Genomic DNA, 15,668 nt, shown 5'->3' on the forward strand with positions numbered 1-15,668 from the left:
AACCACACTGAACGTAGCGAAGCTGCCTCGACAGAGGCCAAAGGGCAACACTTTCCTCCTCTGCCTGGGTGGCCAGCGGCGCTCTGCACTCTGCCTTTTCTGCTGTCCACAGGTTTCCCTGTGTTTCTGCAGCGGGCAAGGCTGGGGCGGCCGTGCCGTCACTACGTACAAATGCCAGTCCTCGACATACAGACGATGAAAACCACACGTTGGGGTTCAGGCTGACGTGGAGAACCAGAAATCTACAAGAACTCAATTCGTGTTTTTTAAATACTTTATATGGTAAAAATACAGCAAAAATATTTTATTTTGTTCAAAGAGGAAAAAATATACTGCTATGGTCACGGTTCTCAGGATGATCCACGTGGTCTCTGGCTCCCCGACGACGCACGGTGGTGTGGGCCGGCTCCGGACGCGGCGCCCGCAGCCTCAGTCGTTTATCAGAGCCAAGATCATACTGCGGGGAGAAGAGATCGGTGTTACCGACGTCTCCTCAGCGGCGTTCCTGCACAGCCCGGTCCGGCCACGCTGCCGTCTGAGGCTCAGCAAGGAACAGACCATCGTTTACACGTAAAAGAAAGAATGTCCAGGGGCGCCTGGGGAGCTCAGTCAGCTGAGCTTCTGACTCTTGATTTCAGCTCAGGTCGTGAGATCGAGCCCCGAGTGGGGCTCTGTGCCGACAGTGCGAGCCTGCTTAGGATTCTCTCTCTCCTCCTCTTCCCCTCCCCTGCCCGTGCTTGCGCTCTCTCTAAATAAACTTGAAAAAAACGTGTAATTAGGGCCTCTCAAAGCCTTAATTTTTTTCATTTAGAAAAAAATAACTGGGGTGGGCGTGGGAGTACAACCTGAAACCAACGTTGGGCTACAGTTTGGAGCAAACACAGAAAACCAACCAAGACTTTAATTCTCTGCACATGCAAGCTGCAGCCCGCCAGTGCACCGGGCAGGACCCTCGCTTCCACGCGGGATTCCAGGCTGTTCCAGCCTGACGGCGTCTGACACTCAGCGGTCGCTCAGTAAACACTCTGCTAAAACCACCACAGTTAACAGCAGCAACGAAACTACCATCATTTTCTTTCCCTGCTTAGATGACCAGACTTCACAGAAATCCCCTTACACGTTGCTAATGCAGTGATTCGTTGCCCAAATTTAACCAAACCAAGTGCAGCCCACGTGCAGCACAGATTCACGGGAGCGGCTAATCCCCGTGAAAGATTCTGAGAGTTTACCGCCAGTCAACACAAACCTACATGCTTTACATGCGTTATCTCATTTAGTCCGGATCATAATCCAACGAGGCAGGCATTAGATACCGTCCCATTTTCAGACAAAGAAACTGAGGCATAGAGAGGTTAAGAAGCAGCCCTGGGTCACACGGTAAGCGGTCGCCCCCAGACTGCACGAGCCCAGCACCCAAGCAGAACACCAAGAGCATCGACCCCATCACTATCTGAAGAATACAGGCATTTCTCCCTTTCATTCTGTGTAAGAAACACGGACGGATGTGAGTGTCCCCCACGCGGCAGGCGATTCCAGACAGAAGCCGTGTGAAATCCCCGCGTTAGAAACCTGACAAGGGGCACCTGGGGGACTCAGTCGGTTGAGCATCTGACTTCGGCTCAGGTCACGATTTCATGGTTGATGAGTTCGAGCCCCACGTCAGGCTCTGTGCTGTCGGCCTCTGCCCCCCTCTCTCTGCCCCTCCCTTGCTCACACGCTGGCTCTCTCAAAAATAAGTAAACGTTAAAAATAAATTATTAAAGGGGCGCCTGGGTGGCTCAGTCTATTCAGCATCTGAGTCTTAATTTTGGCTCATGTCATGATCTCCTGGTTCACGGGTTCGAGCCCCACGTCAGGCTCTGTGCCGGCAGCACGGACCCTGCTGGGGATGCTCTCTACCCCTCCCCTGCTCGCGCTCAGTCTCTCAAAGTGAACTTAAAGAAAAAACCTGCCATCCCTGTGCAGTTTCTAAATATCGGAACCCTCTGAGTGACAAAAATTTAGGCCAACACAAGTTCTTTCTAACAGTCCTCATGCCTGTGTGAAAAATTAAAGTTTACCTGGGAAGAAAAATAGGAATGATCTCGTTAAGCCTGCATAAGAAAGGTTAAGGCTGACTTCTAGTCTCCTAAAGGTTTAATCGAATCATACACACAATTTTTTTCTCTTCTTTGCTCGACTCCTTGGCCTGGCGACAGATAAGGGAAAAGGTGGCATGTTTCTCCCTAAAACACAATTTAAGGTTCAGACAGGACCGCACGAGGCTTCCCGCGTCTGGGGGCCAGTCCTCGCTGGTACCCGTCACTCCCCATCCGCTACAACTGGAAGGCGGACGCGGTTTTACGGGGACAGGCTGCCTGGCACGTGGCGAGGCAGCGCACACCTACGTCCTCACCACATCCCCCAGAGACCCGAGGCGGCCGGTCCCTGGGAGCCGGGGACAGCCTCCGCAGCCACGGAGCAACTAACATCCCGAGTACCTACGGCAGGTCACACAGATCGCTGATCTGATGACACACAAGTCTAGGCCGGGAGAATTCCACAGGGTCCCCCAAGGCTCCGCAGCATTACCGCAGAACCCACAGCCCCCCACCGCGAGCAGACGTCCGTGCAGGGCAACGCCAGGGGGCCGTGAACTCACCTGTAAAGATACATGAAAAAACAGAGCAAGTGGAAACCAAGCTTGATCATGGCTTCCTTCATGTGCGACTTCAGCTGACCCCGATTGTGGATCTCTGTCGGGTCGAACACGCCCATGTTACCACTCGGCACCATAATGAACCTGATGCACACGCGATAAAAGGAAATCCAATCATCAGCACAAATATTCAAAGTAAGTAGCCAACAACAACCAGCCTTTAAAAGTGACCAATCACAGGGGCGCCTGGGTGGCTCACTTGGTTAAGCTGCAGCTCAGGCCATGATCTCGCAGTTCATGAGTTCAAGCCCCACGTCAGGCCCTGTGCTGACAGCTCAGAACCCGGAGCCTGCTTTGAATTCTGTGTCTCCCTCTCTCTCCCTGCCTCTCCCCTGCTCGTGCGTGCTCGCTCTCTCTCGCGCTCTCTCAAAAACATAAAAAAATAAAAGTGACCAATCACAGCAACCTAAAATTCAGACCAGACACGGACGGACTGAGTATGATGATGTCATTGGCCACCATGTGGTTTTCCTCTGAAAGATACAACGCTTGTTAATTTTCGGCCCTCTAAACAAATCTGGTAACACTCTAGAGAAGGGTATTTTATGCTTTGAGACCCTTTTACCCACCTGTAGAAAACTTCTAAACCGGTCATACCTACAGCCGTTTTCCAGCAGACACAGCGAAGGGGACTCCAAAACCAAACCAATTTTATCAAGTTCTTAGAAACTTGTTTATCTAGAAAGTTCTAAAATAATTAATACAATTCGTCCCACAACACCTTTACGGGGAGGAGTAGTCTCAGTTATTCCCATGTCACAAAGGAGGGAGGCTCCTGATCCGAGGATGACACGCCTCCATCCGCACGGTCTGTGAATGGTGCCGGTTTACAGACCCCATTTAGAGGAGACAGAAGGGAAATGATCTAGAGTAAGTGCTACCCCGATAAAACAAAACCCCTCTTCAGTTCAGACAGTAAATAGTTCAGACACGGCACATAACGTCTAACTTTATGGAACTGTTAAAAACGCAGGCTGAGTGCACGGTATTATTAAGCGATCATATCCCGACAAGTCAGAAATGCCCTCTGCGGAGCGGTGGAGGCGCAGCAGTTGTGGGGACGGGAGCAAGGGCCACAAGCCAAAGCAAGGGAGGGCACCGCGAGTCCGCTCTGCGTTCCGACGCCAGACCAGTTCAACCCAATGTTCCCAGACTCGGGAGGGACTCCCAACTTTTTAAAAAAGTCTGAAGGCCCTGGTTTAACACGCCGGGGAAGCCCTCAGGCTTTCCCACTTCCTTCCCATCACTGCGCGTGCACCAGGTGCTCCCCCACACGACCCCCTTTACAGCCGAGGAGCCGGCTTACTCGGGGAGCGTCCACCCGCTTCAACACCCCTCGGGACTACATGTGCAAGTACGTGCCCTAACCTCGCACGTGCCGGTCCCTTCCTACCACACGCAGTTCTCACATGGACGTCCGTGAGATGCAAATGCCCCCGAGTTCCACAAACTTAACCCCCCCCCCCCCCACTCCCCCAATCCTGCCGCCCCTGAGTAACCGAGAGCCGAGCGACTCCGCTCCGTCTCAGAGCCCTCTCCCGCAGGTCCTGACTGCCCCGGCCCTCATCTGTCACCGACAGGCGGTCAGACTCCTTCTCCGTCCGCCCTCCCCTCCGAGTCCCGCTCACACGGGGGTGTCCTCTGCACGTCCGCGTCACAGCCCTGCCCCGGCCCTCCGGTCCCACCCCTGCCTCCTGGCTCTTCCCCACCAGCCGGTCCTTACCACCCGATGTTCCCGGGAAATCTTCCCAAAGACCACTTCCTTCATCAGCTTAGCTGCTCAAAAGCATACAGAGCGAACAAGATGCACAAATGGCTACGAAGCACATTCGAAGGTACCCAGGTCGTTAGTCACCAGAGAAATGGGGTCAGAACCACAGCGAAACACCACGCCCAATGGGATGGCTCAAACGAAAAGTCACAGGGGCGCCGGGCGGGCTCAGTCGGAAGGGCGTGCGATCCACGATCTGGCGGTCACGACCGCGGGGGTAGACGTTACTTAAATTAAAAAAAAGACAGACACACAACAAGAGGTGTTGGCGAGGATGTGGAGAGACAGGAACCCGCACACACAGCTGATGGGAACGCAAAATGGTGCGGCTGCTTTTGAACCCCAGGCAGCTCCTCAAAAAGTTCAATGTAAAGTTACCACATGAGCCAGCAAACCCACTCCTAGGAAAAGAAAACGTGTGTCCGCACAAAAACACGCACGCGAATGTTCACAGGGCAATTGTTCGTAACAGCCGGAAAGTACGAGCAACGGAAATGCCCACTTGCTGCATAAACAAGACGCAGGCTGTCCACACAGTGGAACAGGATTCGGCAACTAAAGGGAATGAACACAGCACCCGCCACACGGATGAGCCTGGAAAACGGTGCCGAGTGACAAAACCAGTCACAAAAGAGCACATATTGATCTCTCCTGTCTGACAGGTCTGCACAGAATAGGTTATCTTATGAGACAGAAGGTAAACTGATTGCTCGGGGCCAGGGGAGGGGAGGGGAGGGGAGAAGAGGGGAGGGGGAGGGGGAGGGGAAGGGTAGTGGAGGGGAGGGGAGGAGAGACTGCTAATGGGTATAGGGCTTCCTTCTGGGGTGAGGAGCATGTTCTAGAACAGACTGGTGCCGGCTGCTTACACGTACGAACATACTAGAAAGATCCTGAACAGAGAACCCGCAGTGGGTGAACGTCCTGCCACCAGCGCGCGTGCTGATACACGGGCTCCGTGGGCCGGTGCGCGTGGTTCTGGGTGGCGTGCCCTGACCGCATCAGCAGCTGTTCCGGCTCCCTCGTCCGCGCCTGCAGCCTGGCGGCCCTTACGCCTGGTGCGTCTGCCTCCAGCCCCCCAGCGCTCCCTTGTCCGCACACCCTGGAGAAGTCCTTCCCCCTCCTGTCTGTCAGACCTTCCCGGGTGTAGGCTCTGCGCAGACACCCCTCCTGCGAAGGTCCCAGCGCGAGGCCTCCCCGCCACCCGTCGGGTGCCCCAGCCAGCCTCGTACTGAAGCCAGCTGCCTATTTAGTCACTCGGCGTCTGCCTCTTGGCCTGCGGGCAGAGCCCGTCTCACACAGGTCTGCGCCCCCAAAAGCAGGAAGTGCAGATGTCTGCAAAGAGGAAAGGGTCCGTCTGTTGACTTTTTTTTTTAAACCTTTTTAAGTAGCAGGTAAATTTGGGAACAGCCAGCCAATCTGTCACTGTGATCTTTGTGATGACGGGAAACAGAATCTATGGAACTTTTCTGTCCCCCCCCCCCAGTAAACCCGCTAGAACCTTCCACCATACTTGGTACCACGCACGAAGAGGCCGCATGGAGCCAGCCTCCCTTCCTCTGGCACTCTCTGCTGTCACAGACGAATGACGGTGCGGGCTCGGGAAGTCACTGAGCTACAGTCTCAGGATTCCGGCTCTCCCTCCCAAATTCCTGTTCCTGATCACAGAGATACTGAGCCATGCTCAAAGTCTGCGTGGGACGGCACCTTGCCAACTGGGGCAGGGGCCCGTGCTCTGGCCGAGCTCAGCTCAGGGTGCTGGACTCTGGGATGACCATGCAAGGACACTGAGAAACTTAAAAAGTATTGGTTTCCCTCTGGAAAAGGGGTCCAGAGATTTAAAATCCCTTCCGTGGCTCAGGTCCTAGTCTCACGATCTTTTTAAATTCATCCCCCAAATCTGCTCACTTCCTCCTCCTCACGGCCTTCTGTGTGCTATCACCTCCTCCCACCCTGCCTTATTCTTTTCTTTATCCTTCTTCTTTTCTTTAGGTCTTATTTAAATAATCTCTACACCCAACACAGGACTCGAACTAAGGACCTTAAGAGTCACATGCGCTTCTGAGCAGGCGGTACCCCATCCTTCTGATTCCAACTACACTTTATTTTTCATATTTATTTATTTACTGTTTTTTAATGTTTATTTCTGAGAGAGAGAGAGAGAGAGAGAGAGAGAGACAGAATGTGAGCAGGAGAGGAGCAGAGAGAGACAGGAGACACAGAATCCAAAGCAGGCTCCAGGCTCCAAGCTGTCAGGACAGAGCCCAGTGTGGGGCTCGAATCCATAAACCTCGAGATCATGACCTGAGCTGAAGTCAGACGCCCAACCCACTGAGCCACCCAAGCGCCCCTCTAACTGCACTTTAAAATCACATTTATGGGACTCCTGGCTGCCTCTATCAGAAAAGCACGTGACTCATGATCTCAAGGTCCTGAGTTCGAGCCTCACAGTGGGTATGGAGATTACTAAAAATAAACAAACTTTTAAAAAATTAATCAACTTTAAAAAATAAAAATAAAAACTCACACGTAAAAATATGATGAATGATGACACCTCAAAAAACTAGATAAAAATAAAACCAAAACCTAAAAATCTAGCAGAGCAGCAAGGCACAATAAAAGCAATCCCATCCCCCCACAGACCTTCACAAGAAAATGCATCCCGTATAACTGCCCCACGACAATAACAGCGCATCCAGGGTGTGTCCACCGAGCGGGGCCTGAAACACCTCCCGAATGCGTTAAGTTAGAATTCTGATGTGATCTACTCTGCAGGCTTTAAAGTGAAATCCTCGGGGCGCCTGAGCAGCTCAGCTGAGCGCGTCTGACTCTTGATTTCAGCTCAGGTCCTGATCTCACAGTTGGTGAGATCGAGCCCCATGTGGGGCTCGGCACTGACAGAGTGGAGACTGCTTGGTATTCTCTCCCTCTCCCTCTCTCTCTCTCTCTCTCTCTCTCTGTCAAAATAAATAAAACAAAATTAGAGTACAAAGATAAATTAAAAACTAAAGTGAAATCCTCTCTGAAGCATTCCCAGTATGTTCTAATTAAAATCTATAACATAAGTAACAAGAATCTGATATTCTTAGACTATTGACCATTCTTATGGAAAACACACACGTCCTTAGACATCGCAACTGAACATTACAAATTGTTAAAATTTGTGCGTGTAAATTCGTGTTCTGACTCTAAGACTGGACGATGCAAACTGCTATTGCCAAAGTAAACAGGAATTTATGCTGACTTCACATGGCATTCGGCTGTCAGTTATTTCGTGACTGGCACGTATTTCATTGCAGAAAAAAAGCATTAAAACATTTTTTTAAATTTTCCTTTAAATGCCAGGACACGAAGCATCAGTAAACAAACTAAACTATACTCACCGATATATATTCCAAGTGGCAACGGGCAGGTTGAGAAGGAAGATGAACCAGTGCAATGAGATGAGCATTAACACGGTGACGACGGTGTGGCCGATCAGTTCGGGAATGACCCACTGCAAGGGAAGAACACGGCGTTACATCGCCCTGCTGTGTTCTTCCTGGACGTCCGTGTTATCTGAAGCTAAGTCAGTGGATACGCAGCGTTTACAAGCTAGTGTTCCAAGATTTATTTTTAGACTCGGATGACCCAGATGTGCATACGCTGCCAATGCTCACGCCGTGCAAACACGTCACACACAGCTTAAACATAATGCACTTAAATTGCAATTAAGTTTTATCCTCGGCAAAGGTTCAGATTCATTCACTAAGCGGGTATGAATGACAACTGGGGAAAAAACAGAGCATCATTTACCTGCTATTCCGAGGTCTGTGCCAAAGCCCCTCACTCTAACCGGGGTGGTTTATATCCAAATATACACTGCCTTGCAAATCAGAATATCAATCGTAAACATTCTCCAATCTCCCGAACCATGAGGGAAATCCTTTCTCCCCCCCCACCCTTTCTCTCACACACACACACACACACGTACTTTAACAGCTCACAGTAACAGCGAGGAGCTGACCAAATATGACAACGGACCCAGATCCGGGAATCCCAGCCTAGTGGCCCCACGGCACCCGGGCCCTTACCTACGCGTGCTGCCCACCACGGAGTACTCTACTGCTCATGCGCCAACAGCTGTGGCAGCAGGCCCTCCTTCCACCAGTAATCCTCCTCCCCTGCGAATAGAGACTTTCCTTTCCGTGGAAGTTAACAGTAACAGTAACAGGCAGACACAAACTGCCTCTTGCAGAAAGGAGAAAGGCAAAACTCAGAGAGGTTAAGTAATTTGCCCAAGGTCGCAAAGCTACTTAGTTGGCAGAATAAAATAGCCTAAGTCCAAACACACTGGGCCCAGGTCTCTCGCATTTCCATTTTAGATCCTTTATTTTTGGAAACAAAGAAGGGATTTGCTAGGCCTTAAACCTAACTGGCAATCAACAAACTTTTAAAGACGCAAAATGGAGTTTCTGAAGTGTGACCGATTGAGCACAACGCTTACAAGGGTAAGCTGCAGAAGTCAAGCAAACCTGGAGCTGGATCCCTGCTCTCCCCTACTGATTGGCTCCGCAGGCTCAGGAAAGGTCGCTCTCCCTCTCGGAGCCACGATTTTCGCATCTGTAAACCGTGGCTGAGGATGCCCGCACCTGCACCTCGCACCTCAGGACGCCGCTGCCCGGAAGGAGACCAGGCGTGGCCCCCGCAGAGCTGGAAACGCTTTTACTGCTACCACCGGCCGCACCCTCGGCCCCCAGCCCCCAGCGTAGCTTCCAAACTGGATTTCCTACCTTGGGCAGCAGTCACTTTGTTTTACAGCCACAAACGAGGGGCAAGAGTCTTAGGAAGCGACACTTCGCTTCCCTCTGCTTGCTTTCCTTCCTTTCGGCCAAGCCCTGTGTTTTCGTGGTCGTCCCTCCTCAGCGAGGTGTCCTCCCCCTAACTTGCTCTCTGAATACCTGCACTGGGCAGGGGCCCGGAAAGTCCTCCCGTGGAGTAACTGAACGGCACGCGACAGAACACGTGTGAACAGCTGCCCTTTCGGGTGCCCCAGCAAGAGTCCAGGGGGACGCCGATGACCCCGCGGTGAGGCGGCCCGTCTACACGTCGGCCCACAGCCTGGCCCACGGCCTGGCGCCTCCGTGAGTCTGTGAGTGCCTCGCCCTAAGCACGGATAGACGGCCGTGTACCAGGAATTGAGAAAGCCCCCCCCCCGAGGGGAAAACAAAGGGAAAGGAGCGTGGAGGAAGCAGATATAATGTAGGAAGCAGAAGGCAATTTCAAAACTACTCTAATCGAGATTCTCAGAGAGCCAGGACACTCACACCTGAGCAAGGGAACAAGGTCTCAGAAATGCAAACCTTGCCGTAAATGGCGTGTCCGTAGGAAATCAGAAGATGAAGCAGAAGGAATCTTAAGACCAAAAGGCAGAAAAAAACCCAAAGGGACAAAACTTTTAAAAAAGAACGGGCAGAGAATCCAGCAGATGAATTATCCAGGGCGTGAAAGCTGGTGAAAGAGAAGAGAGAAAAAGAGGGAAGGGGCGCCCGGGTGGCTCAGTCCATTGGGCACCGGACTCTTGATTTCGGCTCAGGTCATGATCTCACAGCTTGTGAGACTGGAACCCCGTGTCGGGCTCTGTGCTGAGCATGGACCTGCCTGGGATTCTCTCTCTCCCTGCCCCTCCCCCATGTGCACATGCACAGGCTCTTTCCCTCAAAATAAATAATCATTTAAAAAAAAAATACAACCCAGCTGGTAAAATAAATAACCATTCCCCTAAAGATGAGAAGGCTGAAAGTAATATAATGCTGATTACGCCTCGATTTTTTTTAAAAAGTCTTCCAGTTTGGCAGATAAATACACACAAAATCTTTTATTTCGAAGACTAGGTCTATCACTGTATGAAACCACATTCTGGAAAATTCAAAATAAAGAAAAAAAGAAGAGGAGGAATATAGTTTGCCAGAAATTTTAATTGTCTGAATGTCACATTTTTCCCTCATGGACCAGAGAAATAGAAGCAGATGCAGAAGAGAAAAAAACACACAGGAATGACTTCCGGGTGAAGCCGAGAGCACCTCGCAGGATTTACTGAGCTGTGACGTGAACTTTTATCCAGAAAGTCTTCTGTCTGTTCAGCTCGTAAAATGAATCAGGACTAACTGGTTTCCCTACATCCAGACAAACCCTGCGGTTCAGAGCATCCTTGCCAACACAGAGTTCTGACCATGCACTAAAGGTAAAATGGTCTCGAGACAAATCAACTAATTTATTCCATTTCTCAGCAAACCACGAAAAGAAGGTCATCTTTTATGCAACAAAACAGACTGGGCTTTTTAGACACGAGCAGGGAGGACGGGTTTCGACACAGAAGACAAAAACGATTATCCTCATAACAAGCCTTTTCGTCCTAAAGTACCTACGGACACAAGGACAAGGTAGAAGCCGAGCAAAGCAACAAATTTCAAGTGGGGTCTCCCAGTACAGTTTCACGATCTAAAATATTGCAGAAACACAGTAGCTCTACAAACATTCCAACGAGTAGGAAACAACGTGCACTTCAAAACCAAATATACATATGTTGGTTATCTATAATAACCTCAAACACAAAAAACGAGTAAGGAAATGTCTTACCTTGTTTAATTTGGAGCAACATGATCTAGCATTAATGTAATCACATTCTAAATCGGACAATGTAATTATCTGAGGATCAAGATAAGGAATTACAAGACTTTTTTTTTTTAAACTTTTTGTTTTATTGTTTTTGAGAGAGCGCGCGCACGAGAGAGCGTCAGCAGGGGAGGGGCAGAGACAGAGAGGGAGACACAGACTCCTTAGCAGGCTCCAGGCTCCGAGCTGTCAGCACAGAGCCTGATGTGGGGCTCGAACTCGTGAACCGTGAGATCATGACCTGGGCCACCCCGGTGCCCCTACAAGACTTTTTTCTTTGTTATAGCTAAGTGTTTTTAAGTTTCGGAAAAAAACCCAACTGTAGTGCAGAATTAGATTTGCCTTGAAAAAATTTTAGTTATTTCCTTAAAGTTCACTCATTAGACAACTCAATTTTCTCATTTATGTTCCTTCAACAAATTATTTTCACAAAAGAATCTTAGTATGCTCAATTCTCAAGCGACCCATACCAGAACATCCAATCTGAGTTCCTCTAAAGTGAAAATGACCGTAAGCGGGGCGCCTGGGTGGCGCAGTCGGTTAAGCGTCCAACTTCAGCCAGGTCACGATCTCGCGGTCCGTGAGTTCGAGCCCCGCGTCGGGCTCTGGGCTGATGGCTCGGAGCCTGGAGCCTGGAGCCTGTTTCCGATTCTGTGTCTCCCTCTCTCTCTGCCCCTCCCCCGTTCATGCTCTGTCTCTCTCTGTCCCAAAAATAAATAAAAAACGTTGAAAAAAAAAAAAAAGAAAATGACCATAAGAATCGGAAAATAAGACCTATAAAAACAACTTAAATGTGAAAAACCTGAATAGAAAAACAGTGTTGATTTACGACAGACCCACAAAACGTCTTCGAAGACTCAAGATGTGCGGAAAGGAAACAGGACACACACTGTCGATACAGTGGGGTCACAGGTGAGCAGTGGTTATGGCTCCTCATAGAGGATTTGTTTTCCTAGTATTTTTCTCTCTTTCACAAACTTTGCACAGTAAGCACACGTTCTAGTAGAATTAAGCAAAAAGCGAGTTTTAGCATAGAGTATAAACTCACAAAAGTGTGAGGACAGACACAGAAGGAAACGGCCTCAACTGAACGATACAAGGCCTGGAAGCTACTGTCAAATAAATTCTCCACCCCCACCCCCTGCCCCCCAATAGCTGGGACAAAGCAGAAAGGAAAACAGCAAAACGCTGAAGATCACTGTCGGCAGGCGACAGACACACGGGTTGATCGCGCTACGCTCTCTACTGTAATGTTTGGAAATGTCCAATAACACAAGTGAAAGTAAGTGTTCTCACCCAAATTCTAAACATTTCTGTACGGGTATTCCCCCATCACCTCAACACAACGAAAGTCAAACTCGTCACCGTCTCCACAAATTGTTCCACGTCCACGCGGGTTTCGTTTCTGTCGCCGACACAAGCATCACTTGTCCAGGCTCAAACCCCGGGGGGTCGTCGCTGCCTTCGTGCTCACACCCCACAAGCAGCCTTCACCGGCCCGCTGTGCCCAAGAATCCTGCCTTCCACCGGCCCACGGTTTGAACCCTGTTTCAAACCCACACAGGCCCATTCCCCAATGGTTTCTTACCTTCCAGTCTTTCCTCTTTCCAACCCACTCTACAGACTCATCTTCCTAACACACCATTTGTTAATGTCAAGAACATTCCATGGCTCCCTACTGCCTCGAGGATAGACGTGAAAGCTCAAGTTGTCCCCACCTTCACAGGCAAACCTTTCAAAGTCTGATCTAATCCAGCCTTTCCAACCTTGACCTTCTCCGGCCAAAATCAACCGTGTGCTCCAGATGCTCTATGCCTTGACCCCATCACCCAGGAATGCCATAAACATGCCTGTCTCTGCACCTTTGCTCTTGTCTGACTCTGAACACCCACCCCTCCCCTTCGGCACAGGCTTTCTTCGGGGTTCGAAGTCCAGGAAACTCCCATCCCTACAGAACTTCTACCCTGACCATCTCTACCTCCAGAAGGAAGCTCAGGCAACTATCCAACATGCCAGTAACGTGCTGAATCCCAGCGAAACACACCCCACACGCACCTTAATGTCTACCTAACACTTTCCTTTGTACACAATTTGCTAGAAGCCAAGGCTATTTTAAATCGAGCCTAGCTTTCCAAACATCAAAAGCAGAAACCCAGGTTTTATTTCTCTGTTAAGTCCCAGTTCTTTATGTCATAAGAGGGACATAGGTCACCAAAATTTAGGCCAGTAATTCTGCTCTTTCAGTCATTTCACCAAGCCTAATAAAACTGGAGGTTCTTGGGTGCCTGGCTGGCTCAGTCGGTGGAGCCTGTGACTCTTGAGCCCGGGGTCATGAATTTGAGCCCCTGTTGGGTGTAGACATTACTTAAAAATAAAATCTTGGGGCGCCTGGGTGGCGCAGTCGGTTAGGCGTCCGACTTCAGCCAGGTCACGATCTCGCGGTCCGTGAGTTCGAGCCCCGCGTCAGGCTCTGGGCTGATGGCTCGGAGCCTGGAGCCTGTTTCCGATTCTGTGTCTCCCTCTCTCTCTGCCCCTCCCCCGTTCATGCTCTGTCTCTCTCTGTCCCAAAAATAAAATAAAACGTTGAAAAAAAAAAAAATTAAATCTTGAGGGTGCTGGGGTGGCTCAGTCCGTCAAGCACCTGACTTCGGCTCAGTTTGTGTGTTCGAGCCCCGCGCCGGGCTCTGTGCTGACAGCTTGAGACTGGAGCCTGTTTTGGATTCTGTGTCTCCCTCTCCCTGCCCCCCCCCCCCCGCCCCACTTATGCTGTCTGAATAAACATTAAAAAAAATTTTTTTTAATAAAAAATAAAAATCTTCAAAGCAAAAACAAACAACCTGAAGTTCTCCTTAGAATTCATCTGTTAAAGAAAAAACTGCAGCTGAACTGGGCTGGGGTGGGGCAGAGCCCAGTGGCCACGGGGCGGGCACTGTGCTGGGTGCCGAACGTGTGTTCTCACTACACACACACACACACACACACACACACACGCCCCTTCCTGGGAAGTAAACACTTCCCACTTCACCCAGAACAGACTGAGGCAGGTGCAACACTGCGCACAGCGAGCCTCTGGCTGAGCACGGGGGTCCTCACTGCAAACTGTGTCCATTCCCTGCAGATCACGCTGCCTGTCCCTAACAAAGTTCGAGGTCACACCGAAAACCCACGCCACGCCTATCCCCAAGCCAGGGTGCTCTGGAGAAAAGAAAGTTTGATTCGCTCAGAAAGCAACCCGAGGGGGCTTCCGACTCTCGATGGTGGCTCAGGCCACGATCTCACGGGCTGTGTGGGGTGGAGGCCCCGTAGGGCTCTGCGCTGACGGCAAGGAGCCCGCTTGGGGTCCCCTCTCTCCCTCTCTGCCCCTCCCCCCGCTCGCTCTCTCAAGAAATAAACATTAAAACAAAAAGCAAAAGGAAAACATGACAAAGGAAGCAGCTCCCGTGATCCCCGAGGAAGGACAAGGGGCAGCCTGGCACGGATTCTTCCCCGCTGTTTAAGGACCTCTGACTGGCCCGGGGCTGGACGCTCCCTGCGGGCGGGTGCGGGTCCCACATCCACGCAGGGGCCCCGAAAACCGCGTGACGACAGCACACGACCACAAAGTGCGGGCGCGGCCGGGCACCGACGCCAAGGCGGCCGCCGCAGGGGCCCCGCAAGCCCGGTCCGCACGACGCCCGCTTGCCTCCACGGCCCCCGCAGGGCTCCGCGGCGACCCGAGGGGACGCCCGCCGGCCCGCGCGCCCCCGGCAAGGGTGGGCGGGGAGGGGAAGGGCTCAGCGGCAGCGGCGAGGGGGACGGCGGGGCGGGGGGGGGGGGGGGGGGGGGGTTGCGCGAGCGGCAGCGGGGCCGGCCTCCCGCCCGGCTCCGCGCTCGGGGCCCGGGCCCCCCACTCCCCCGCGCCTGCCCGGCCCCGCCTCAGCCCCGTCCCTCGGGCGCCGGGCCCGGCCGGCCTCCGCCCGCCTCAGCCAAGGATACGAAGTACACCGAGAGGAAGATGAGCGCGCAACAGTCGAGGAGAGAGAAGACGAACACCACCGCCTCCATCCTCCTCCGCCGCCGCTCCTTCCGTCAAACCGGCCCCGGCGCCCGGCGCGCCCGCCCGCCCCTGATAGGCCCTCGCCGGGGCCGCTGGGGCGCGTAGTCCCGGCGCCGCGGCATGCCGGGACTTGTAGTCCGCCGCCGCCGTCCCGACGCGGGCTGGGAAGTGTAGTTCGCGAGCCCCGACGTGGACGCGAGGCGAGGGCGGGGTTCCACCTTCATCCTGACCGGTCCGGAAACGGTGATCAGAAGTAACCAGCGAGCATTCACAGAACGCTTGCGTCCCCCGGGCACCCGACTTGGCCACGGGAAGGGGTTCTCCTGGCAAAGCGCAAGTCCGACAGCGACAACCCCGCTGAAGACTCGCCCTCCTGATGCCGCGTTGTCGGCGGGCCTCACCGTTCCCTGCCTCAGCTGTTGCAGCGCCCACTCGCTCCGCTGCAGACGTTAGGATTTTTGAAGACGCAGTGTGTCGTCTTGTTCACTTAAGCAAGTATTCACGCACCCGCC

At 52.1% G+C, this 15,668-nt stretch overlaps 1 protein-coding gene across 1 annotated transcript; it reads right to left on the bottom strand.

Annotated features, from left to right (window-relative positions):
- Nucleotides 1-260: 260 nt before the first annotated feature.
- Nucleotides 261-15,243, bottom strand: CNIH4 (cornichon family member 4). Its single transcript, XM_086693940.1, has 5 exons — nt 15,096-15,243; nt 11,085-11,153; nt 7,850-7,962; nt 2,642-2,782; nt 261-457 (listed from the first exon to the last, which is right to left on the bottom strand). Exons 1-5 carry the CDS (start codon nt 15,162-15,164, stop codon nt 430-432), a joined length of 420 nt encoding a protein of 139 aa, XP_086550066.1. The 5' UTR covers nt 15,165-15,243; the 3' UTR covers nt 261-429.
- Between the last annotated feature and the right edge of the window lie 425 nt (nt 15,244-15,668).

The sequence above is a fragment of the Puma concolor genome, chromosome E4 (assembly GCF_028749965.1).
Source record: "Puma concolor isolate L17-30 chromosome E4, mPumCon1.1.hap2, whole genome shotgun sequence".
NCBI lineage: Eukaryota > Metazoa > Chordata > Mammalia > Carnivora > Felidae > Puma > Puma concolor.

What these genes read in the sequence shown, in the direction of transcription:
- CNIH4 (XM_086693940.1), bottom strand. Translation starts at nt 15,164, where the DNA reads ATGGAGGCGGTGGTGTTCGTCTTCTCTCTCCTCGACTGTTGCGCGCTC. An exon ending in TCTTCCTCTCGGTGTACTTC is followed by an intron (nt 11,154 to 15,095) that starts GTATCCTTGGCT and finishes CTTGATCCTCAG; the next exon opens with ATAATTACATTGTCCGATTT. An exon ending in GTTGCTCCAAATTAAACAAG is followed by an intron (nt 7,963 to 11,084) that starts GTAAGACATTTC and finishes CTTCCCTTGCAG; the next exon opens with TGGGTCATTCCCGAACTGAT.